The sequence below is a fragment of the Coptis chinensis genome, chromosome 4 (genome assembly GCF_015680905.1).
Source record: "Coptis chinensis isolate HL-2020 chromosome 4, ASM1568090v1, whole genome shotgun sequence".
Taxonomy (NCBI): domain Eukaryota; kingdom Viridiplantae; phylum Streptophyta; class Magnoliopsida; order Ranunculales; family Ranunculaceae; genus Coptis; species Coptis chinensis.
Genome location: NC_141459.1, coordinates 93883325 through 93894022, shown reverse-complemented (window position 1 = coordinate 93894022; position 10698 = coordinate 93883325). Strand labels below are relative to the sequence as shown.

Here is a 10698-nt window from a genome sequence, read left to right as displayed (position 1 = left end):
ATCCAACGGTCTCGGAACTCTCATCCCTACGAGGATATTCTCGTGGTAGTCCAAGCCTATCCCCAAATGCCTAAATATAGTTCATGATATCCTATCATTCTCAATTATATAGCCCGACATTGTAACACACTTACACTAACCAATGGACCAAAAAAAAAAGAGTACAAAACTGAAGTACCCTTGAGAAAGCTAACTTTATGTACACGTTTCACTTTTCTGTTTCCACAATGGAATTTCATCTCAAAAGAATGAACAAAGTAGGCCCCGTACTATCGAAGCTGCTTGTTTTTATAGGTGATGCCGTCGTCGTATGCCACCTTCCTCAGACACACCCTATGAAAGATTGAAAGTATGCCAACATGGGCTTTCGATATTTGGGCCCCCAATTAGACACCCGACCCGAACTACCCAAATGCAGAACCGGTTAAGGTTTTGAGCACAAGTCACAGAGACAGACACACTTGTTTGTTTCAGCTTGGAGAAAAAAAGTCCCTCCCAACTCCTAAGGTAATGCTGCCAACTTTGAATACTTATTTATTTATATAGTTTTGTTTTCATAATATTTTACTTGTAAAAGGGAAAAGTATGATTCTTTTGTTGTGGTATATTTATTGTTATCATTACTGTTTTTGTGTTTTGTAATGGTTTGTGGTGTTAGTTTAGTTTGAGATGACAGGCCATGTGATTACAAGTGTTATCTGATGATTGAAAGCTGTTTATCTTATACAATATGTAATCAACTCTCCAATCAGATTTCACAGGAAATCAAACAGCCCCTTGTTTGTAATCTCGTTTTAGACAACTAACTTGCTTTGCTGTATCTTGTGTTCATTGTCTTTTCCATTTGTCCAACGATATAGAAGCTAGTAATTAGTTTTGTTAATTTTTTTGAATCCCTTTCCCTTTCTTAGTTCCCTATCTTCTTCATGTTTCTTCTTCTATTTACGTACGTGGGTATAAACTGCAAAGCTGGTGACATAACTTGTTGCTATTGGGTGTATTTATCTAATGTATAAGTTTGTTATTTTGGTTTAGACTTTCTGGTTTAAGAAGGGAGGAGAAACAAGAAGATATAATGGGGTTAACAGATGCCTCTGGAGATTTGGCAGGGGAGATGGAAGTGGATGCTTTTAGACGCCTCTTCCCTCTTCGGTTCTATGAGCGTCATCTTCTCGAGTCTATACGCCCTGATGCCAGGCCACTGGGGAAAGCCAGGGATACAACTATGGCTCTTGGTGAGTTAAAGCTTGATTTTTTTTGCCGTTATTTTTTTGTTTTTGTTTAAATTTTGGATTTCAGTAGCTTTTTCTTTGCTTATGTCTGTTCATTAAGGGGCTGTTGCATCTGCTGATGGTTCGGCACTGGTGAAAATCGGACACACAGTAAGTGCTTTTATCATGTGCTATTGTTTGGCCTTGGGCCATGAACCATTTGTACATACATATACACAAGAATACTGTATTTCTGAAATCTTGAATACTTGTTTGATGCACAGACAATGCTGGCTGCTATCAAAATGGAAGTTATGACTCCTGCCTCTGAGTCACCTGGCGAGGGTTGCATAGGTTGAATCGCTATACAATTTCCTCTCTGTCTAGTGTTTTTTTCTTTCTTTTTTTTGGTGTGTGTGTGTGTGTGTGCTTATTTTGTACAGGAAGGTAATTTGAATTAGATTGTGTTTCCAGCTATTGATTTCCACATGCCTCCAATATGTTCTCCCCTCATTAGGCCTGGCCGACCAGCAGAGGCAGCACCTGTTTTATCAAAGCAGTTGACTGACATAATTTTAAGGTAATTTAGTCACTTTTCTTAATTCCCTCCTTTTTGTCTCCTAAAAATTTGAGTCTTTTTGTTTTTAAATTTGTCAAAGCTTCTATTTTGATTTTGATCCTTGGTGTGACATGCTTTTTCCATAGTCTTAACAAATGCGTACTCTTAACTCTCTCAAAGAGTTGCCAATAGATTCTCAATGATTTGTTCGGAGTATGGGACCATTCTTTACTCTAACTATATGTCTTCATTGCTTTAGATATGTATTGACTTTGAAATACACACTCAAATCTTTTCGTTGAGGTTCATATTTTTCATTTGAGGCCGTTTTTGTTTTGATTGCAGTTCTGAAATGGTGGACTTGAAAGAATTATGCTTGATCCCTGGAAAGGCTGCTTGGATGGCATACCTGGTACTATTTGCTAACTACTAGATTTTTGTTTTTATGACATAATGTAAGAAGCACAAGTTGGGAATATAGAGTCCAACTATGTCATCGTTAACTGCTCTCAGCCGAGGCTTCCTATCCTGGTAATGTACCTAAAAATATGAAGAAAAATTGTAGACCACTGCGGCACGCATCATGTGCTCCATATTGTAAGGTTGTACCTATATTTCTAGCTAAAACTACTAATCAAGCAATGATGTTACAGATTCAACCCCAACCCCAAGGATATGCTGGAAAGGCAACTATATATTGGGGCCACGTAGGTGAAGGTTGCACAGTTTTCACCATGAGTTTCTTCTTGACTTATCACATCGTTTAAGTTCTGTGAGAAAACATTGGGTGATCAGACTCTATTTAGCACTGATAGCTTCCAGCCTGATAACCTCTGGGGGGGGTGGGGGGGCTCCGGTTCCCCAAGGGGAATTCTAGAAAGGCACCTGGCCCAAAGGAGTGAAGGTCGAACCAGGGATTTAGTCCCACATCCGGGGTTCAGAAATGGTTGCTTAAGTCTACTACGTAGCACCAAGACGTTGAGGAAAACCCCACATCTTCCATTCAGAGGTGGTTAAGTGTGGACAGTTTGAAGGTAGAGTCGGTTTGGGTCTATCTTATACTTGCCATTGTCATTATTCGCTAGAATCTTCCATACTTCCAGGTGTAACTGTAGTCTCCACAAGTCTTACCTTGACATTCCCCTATCAGTCTATTATCCAAATAATATTTACCACCACATCAGTCATGGTTACTATCTCCCCAACTAGATGGCCTAACAATGGTACCTTTGTCAATTGCAGCAGTAGAAAGTGCTACCCTCTGCCACTTTAAGTAAGTTGTTTGGTATGTTCGAACCCTCGTGGGTACTGATACTTAATTGGCTCCCCCCCCTTGTTACATTAGCAGTCCCTTCTCTGTATTTTGTCTTGGTTTTGTTTTATCCGAAGTATCTTCAGGGTAAAGAACGTTTTAACAGATATAGCCAAACAAACTCTTTACAAAGTTTCATAAAAATCCACACAATTAGAATGACCAAAACTCCAAACATATTGATGCTCCTCGTATTTGGCCTTCTTTCCTTTCTTTTCAATGGGGTTTTGGCTTTTTCTCCGAGGAGGGGTTTAGAGATTGTTTTTTAACCAGGAATATTGGACACTTCAATCTATGTTTCCTAATTCTTTGTTAACCTTGGCACTCTTCCAAACTTGTTGGGTAGTTTAGCCAAACATGACCAAGACACTACTATGCTAATGAGTTTAGATTTTAGAACATTAAAAAGGAATTTGCACATATGTGAAGTGGTGTTGGTCCCCAGAACCATGTCCTTTTTAAGACTTAAATGGTCATCGAATTTTCATATTAATATCTTGCACGTGGCTGAGAGGATGTCTTCATACCAGGAGCTGGCGTGTGATGTGGAGGCCATGGGACTATTTAGGTGGCTAGGGAATGACTTGTTTCATTGGGTGTAAACAACAATGTGACTATATAAAAAAACAAAGAAAAGAAAAAACTTTTCATTATCATGTCTGAAGTTGATCAAAGAGAACAAACAAAGAGCTGAGCTGAGAGTAGAGAAAAATAAAATGGTGCAGTGGATATATAGATCACGACAATTAAGGATACTTTTTGGTCTTTCGCTATGACTTATAAAATGTCTGAGTGAAAAGCCTGTAGTGTCCTGATTCTTTAGATATTCCTTTTCCATCGTGTGTGGTTACTAGGAGGGTCCAAGCTACATAGTCCTTGTTCTTTTTATTACCAGATGTGTTTCCTTGATGGGCTGATAAAGAACTATATCTTGTGTCTCGCAGGATATTTACTGTCTAGATGCAGATGGTGCCTTATTTGATGCTGCTTTGCTTTCAGCGGTTGCTGCCTTTTCACATTGTAAATACTGCTCCTTCTTTCTGTGTACTTTTACATTGTTAAATACATTTGGCTGAATATTGTATATGGGGTTCTTAGTCTAACAATGAAATACATCATAAAATTAAGTTGTTTGCCCTTTATTTTCTTCTTTATGCGTGCTTGTAGGGTTGCTTCTGGGGTTTTGACCTGTAAATAATAAAAAACAGAAATCTTGATCAGCACATGAAAAGAAAGTTGGTTCTCCAGCTTCATGATTTAATGGCTTGCTCATTCATTTTATCTGTTGGAAAACCAATGCGATTGTCGGAACATATTGCTACTTTAAAGTTTAGACAAGTCTCTCTTTCTTCCAGTTCCTCATTTCCTCTTTTGGTTCTTGCTACATTGCAATTGTCTATTCTGTGCTTGCTGTTATTGAAATCATTAGTGGTCTGATTCAAATTAAGGCATTTTCCAATCGATTAAGTAGCCCATGAGATGAAAACTCAACTAGAGAATTAGAGAGTGCCCAGGTGCAATCGACTCTGTGGGATGTGGGTGGACTCTCCCTACAAACTTGTTGGGTCAGCATTACTGAGTCAGCATAATTTGATCACAGATGGAGCTTATTCAGTTTGTAAATTAGTGAATAGTTTGCTTTTGTATGTTTAATCCCAGATTATATTCAACTTACTCGAGTCATTCTCCTAACTGACAACCAGTCATTCTCGTTTTTTCTTTATTATTCTCTGTTGGATAGGAGTTACTACTACTTTTTCCTTCCCCATTGAAATCCTGTAAAAAGCTGCCTTTTGAGCACATTTATTTAGTTTGGTTTGAAGTTTGTTACCTTTGGGTGGAAATGCTAAACTAGCTACTTGTTACCGATCCAAATGCCAAACAATCCTTGATGCTTTCCCTTTTAGTTTAGATTGTTTATCTGTTGCATCATTACTGTACAAGTATCTGTCTTCTTTTGCAGTATGCATCCCAGCTGTGTCTGTCAATGATGAAGGAAGAGTATTTGCTATCTCGGAGGAGCAAATAGAAGGCAAATCATTGAAAGAACCCCTAAATAAAGGGAAGAGGAAACTCACATTGAGTTGCACTCCATTAGCATTGACATGCATTCTGCACAAGAAGTATATTTTGGCTGACCCTACTGCAGAGGAAGAGTCCATAATGGAAACTCTTGCAACAGTGGTGTTGGATATGTCTGGACGGCTTGTTTCTTTCTACAAGCCAGGTGGAACATTTCTTGCTTACACGTCAGCTGTTCAGGTTGGTCTGCCCCATATTAAACCGTCCACAGGTTCCAATTACCATAATCTATTAACAATGTTTTACAATGGCTACAGGACTGCATTTCACTTACAAGGCAAAGGGTGAAGGAGTTGCAGGAAATTCTAACAGAAGCGATTGCCGATTTGGAACTTGACTAAGCCTAAATGTCTAATACAAAACTCTATGCATTGACTCTAGTAGGTTACGAGTTGGTGGTAATTGAGATAGAGTGCAGGATAGGCTAAGAAGGCTGATGAGGAGGTGTATTATGATGTAACTAAAGCACCAAAGCTCAAGAAGTACAAAACCAGGGTTTATTGTGTGTAACAGTATTTATATCTGAAGCATGAACTTGTTCACCCTCACCTCTGTGTACGTCATCGCTGGATACCTTTTCAGTGATATAAATGTGGACCATAAGTGTGTGTACTTATGGTCTGAGAGAATATCTTAGGTTTTTTGTTAAGAGTGGAAACTGATATTTCAGTATGTCTGGTAGTAAAATAGCTAGAGTAACTCTATTTGGTGATAAAAGTTCAATGTATCATGATTGCCTTGTTTGCTGGAAGATCACCTGATCAGATTGGTTTGTAGTTAGATTAACTGATTCTAGTTTTGGTATTGTGTCCTTCATTTATGATTTTATGTACTGGAATTACAAGAGCACTTTCTGACGTTTCTGTCAGTCAACCAGCTGCAGTGTACTTGGGTTAGTTCGTGAAATATTGGGAACCTTATCTCTTTTTGTTGTAGTTTTTGGGGTTATTGTGCCTAGGTTGGATCTCATACATTGAACCTTAGAGCATTTGCAATGCAGGTGATAGTTTTCCCCCCCTCTATCACCGCCACCTCATCACTTTTCACCCTCCTTTTCACCAACCCGGTGAAAAATAAGGTGAAGTTGTGCAATGCAGAGGTGATAAAAAATACTTCGGACGGGATGTTGGATTCGTCCCGGAGGTTTTGATCTGAGACGGAATGTAACATCCCGTCTGATATTTTAAACGAGGCGGGATGTAACATCCCGGTCCTGATGGCTCAATATCAATAGACGCGAACAGGCTCCATTTTCACTTCATTTCCAGCCAAAATTCCGATTTTGTAGCCTCCATTAACAACCTTTTAACACAAATTTTCATTCATAATGACTTCTCCACCCCCCAACCCATCCCCACCAACCTCACCACATGAAGAGCATTCAGATGGTTTGGAAATGTTAAAATTTCCAAAAAAAAGGGGCAAAAGGATCGTCGTCGAGAACGCGAGAATGTGGGCGAGGAGGGATTTTAAATTGAACTTGGGTTTAATTTTCCACCGCGTTGTGAAATCGAGGAACACCCACCATTAAGCGTCAACATCGGTCCGACACGTAGCAAATCGAGTGGCGGAGTCTCAAAGTAAGTTTTGATTTTTTTTTTTTTTTAATTATTATTATTTATGTTAGTTTATATCAAGTTTGTTGTTGTGTAATTAGTTTGAATTTGTCGCATTATTTAAAAAAAAATAGTTGTAATTATATCAGATTAGCGTGTTTGTTGAATGTAGGAAGTACACTTATGGAAAGTGGGTTGTGCAGTTTCAAATGTTGTGTCGTGGTGGCGTTGTATGAAATCAAAAAACGGATCCTAATTTTGTCACGGTTACCGATATTATATCCGCCACACCATTTGGGGGGAGTTTTTGAATTCTAATTTGGGACAAAATGATCAGCGTTGTTGTTTGGGATAGTTGGCGGTGGTGGCAAACTACCCACACATTCCATTTCCCATGGGGTGAGCTTGGGATTACCCCTCTTGATTTCACAATGCTCACGGGTATCCCAATTGGTTATGGAGATGTCGTTCCTTTTGATGAAACTTTAGAGGTTTTTTTACGGCGATGAGTTTCTTTGAAGGTTTTGATTTGGTTAAAGATGATGAGCAAGACGAAGTTTTGAGATTATCAATTTGAAAGCGGTTTAAGGGAGGAGCTATAAATATGAGTTGGTTTACTTGAGATATTTGAATAGACTCAAGGAGAAGCCGAAAGACTATCATATTGGTGAGGAGTCGATCCACCAAGTATGCACGTGCCTTCCTCTTCTACTTTGTTGGTGCGGTATTATTTGGATATGCCGATAGTTATTTACGTGTCGGGTGGATGGCATTTGTCTTAGGCGTAGAGAGAGGATGTGGGATTATGGTGGGGGTCAATCCATCTTGGCATACCTTTACGGTGGCTAGACCTCGCGAGTTGAGATCTAAAGCCGCTAAAAAGGCAATTTTGTGCGGCTTTGTTTGGATTATACCGGTAAGTCTTATTTATTAAGTTATTATTTCATTTCATTTATTTATCTAATTATTAATGTTGACATGTTTATATATATATTGATATTGTATTTTATCTATTGATGACAAGATTGGTGGTATGAACATTTTAGGTGTGATGCATCCCGTGTTGAAGAGGTTGGAAAGAGGATGAGACTCATGACCGATTCCACGTATTCAAGCATGGGGGCTTCATCGAGGCGAGGGGGTATGGGGACCTATCGCATAATATTCATAACACTCTTCAGCAGATTGAGCTTTTAGGAGCTAGTCGAATTGAGTGGCAACCCTGGGCCGAGTCCTTCATCTTTCAAACCCCTTATGCGGATATTCCAGATGTTCCAGAGAACACTAAGTACCGTAGACTATCATATATGTGTCATAGAGCAAGGTTTCTTTCTCAGCGGCGAATGATACTTATAGGGTCAGTCACTGCATGGTACCTTGGGGACAGATGTTGGCGGCAAGTATCTGGAGAGATTGTTATACCTTACCCACCACCTATAGATAGATATGTCTCGATATTCTTCCCGGCCGTTCTATCACACTATAGAGCAAACCCAAATGAGTGGCGGACGATCGACTTTCGGTTTTACGGGCGACTATGACTTATATTGGAAGAGGGTTGGTCGAGGGTCTCTTGCTAGGTGCGTTATACGGGGGCACCAATTTTTGAAGGGTTACTACGGAGCATTGAGGGCCGACATTCATTTCCGGGGAGGAGTGGAGTTGCCACGATCCACGACCCAGGGGTGTTTCATGATATTCGGATGCCGCATAAAAGAACTCCACAGATATTTGATGATGATGACCTTTGGCATTGGAGCATGATTACTTCTCAAGGGCAAGATATGAGAATACCTATTCCACCCGGTAGATGCCGGTGGTAGCAGATTTGTCGATCTGATTCGAAAGCGGTTAGCGAGGTTAGTATAATTTGAATTTATTTATAATTTGTTATTATTAGTATTCACTATAACCCCTAACTTGCATTTGTTTTGTTAAACGGGATGAAGTAAGGTCGAGCTCCTTAACTACAACTCTCTCGCCGGTTATGCCATCGTGAGTCCTTCATGGAGTCCTCTCGTCGCAGTTTGGAGTACTTACAAGAAGAACGAATCGAACTTTGCGGCTTGAGGCGTGTGCAAGAGTTGGAGAATCTTTGGAAGTGGAGTACCTCAAGCTCAAACTCAACCGAGAGGCGACAACGGCGGGGGGGAGAACTCTTGACGTGAGCCTTCTTCGTAGGGGAGGAGGTCTCGATAGATATTTTTTGTAGTTTGTAATAACTGTGCGCCATTACTTGTCTTATGGCGTTTGGGATTGTTGTTTGTAATGAATTTTTGATTAGCAGGTTTTTCTTTGATGAGTTTTGGATATGAATATGTCATTAAACAAAGGAGGTTATGTCCATTTTTTTTTAGAAATTATAAGTTAGTTTTTTTACCGAGTTTCTGTGTTAGACTTGGGTGTTGTTCATGATTGTTGTTTGTCTTATTTATTATTTTCAAAGTATATTAGCAGGGTTTTTATATGAATATGTCAATAAAACAAATGAGGTTATGGCAAAAAAAAAAAATTAAAATTTATAAGTTAAGTATGTTTCAAAAATGGAACATTCGCTTTTCGTTTTTCACATTCGTTTCACATTTGTTTCACTCGTTTCACATTTGTTTCACTCATTTCCTGTCTTTGTTGAAACAGAAAATTTTTAGTTTGGAATATCACTCATTTTTGCAGGTGGTTTGGTTCTCGACAGAATAGTGTATGGGGATACCGAGAGCGAATGTAACATCCCGTGCGGTTTTATAGACCGAGGACGGAATGTAACATCCCATGCGGTTTTTAAGCACTTCTCACTGCACATTTTACTATTCCAAACAATGGAATTATGGATAGGGATGGTGGCCCATTTGGAATTATTGAGGGTACATTTGGATAGACATTTGGATACAATGTGTTGTCACTTGGAGAGTGAACAAAAATCTAATAAAATGTGTTGTCAATTGGTAAGTGGAGCAAAATCGAAGTATCACATGTGACCTTATCATATGTGACCTTACCTTTCATATTTCGTTTTACTCTTCTTTCTTTTAGACCAAACAAACAACACAGCCATCTTCTTCCCCACAACCAAGCTAAAAATAGGAAAAATGTCTAGAGAAGAAAGAATTGCATATAACCAAAGGTTATGGGGAGGATCTAGTAGTAATAGTTAGATCTTACGGTTTCACCGGGTCGCCTCTCCGGTACCTGGCGAAGATGACTACATGGAAAGAGTAAAAGAGATGAGCATAATGATATGATGAGGAAGGAGGAGGAGGAGGTTGCAGTTATTATCCACTTCTTTGGGGCATTAATGACTCAAGCAGCCATTGAAATTGAAGATGTGGATCTGAGACAAACGCGGTGGATCTGTGAAGGCGAGAGTACACGTTTAGAGATGGTGGTGATTTCAAGAATAAACAAAAGATAATGAGGGATTACTTCACAACACCTTGTAGGTGGCCTCCTCATAAGTTTAGGCGAAGGTACATGATGACAAGAGAGCTTTTATGTATATGTTGCATCTTGTTGCATCATTCGACGATTACTTTAAAGACAAGGTGGATGGATTGGGTCGGTAAGCAATTTACGGGTTACAAAAGGGACTAGCTGCGGTTGCACAATTAGCAATTTGGTTGTTCTTCCGATTCAACGGATGAGTATTTACAAATTGGAGATTCCAAGGCAAATGTATCTATGAAGCGTTGGTGCAAGGCAATTATCGCGTTTGAGGAAGAGTACTTGAGGCGACCAAGTGAGGCGCATTAATCGCTAGGATATTAGCTGAAAATGCGGCAAGGGGTTTTCCAGGAATGCTTGGATCAATCGACTGTATGCATTGGGTGTGGAAGAATTGCCCAAGTGGATGGGCTGGAACACATGTAGGGTACAAGAAGGAACCAACTTTGATACTTGAAGCCGTTCTGCAGACAAACATTGTTGGATCGGCATTGCTTCTTCGCCTACGAGGTTAGTGATAATGACATTGCGTGCTTCATC

General features: G+C 39.6%; 1 protein-coding gene across 1 annotated transcript; it reads left to right on the top strand.

The window, feature by feature from the left end:
- Positions 1–389: 389 nt before the first annotated feature.
- On the top strand, positions 390–5915 carry LOC147505782 (uncharacterized). The gene is made up of 9 exons (XM_086558223.1): positions 390–507; positions 1036–1235; positions 1333–1382; positions 1496–1565; positions 1686–1791; positions 2116–2182; positions 4027–4102; positions 5046–5344; positions 5422–5915. Exons 2-9 carry the CDS (start codon positions 1076–1078, stop codon positions 5503–5505), a joined length of 912 nt encoding a protein of 303 aa, XP_086414349.1. The 5' UTR covers positions 390–507; positions 1036–1075; the 3' UTR covers positions 5506–5915.
- The last annotated feature ends 4783 nt before the right edge of the window (positions 5916–10698 follow it).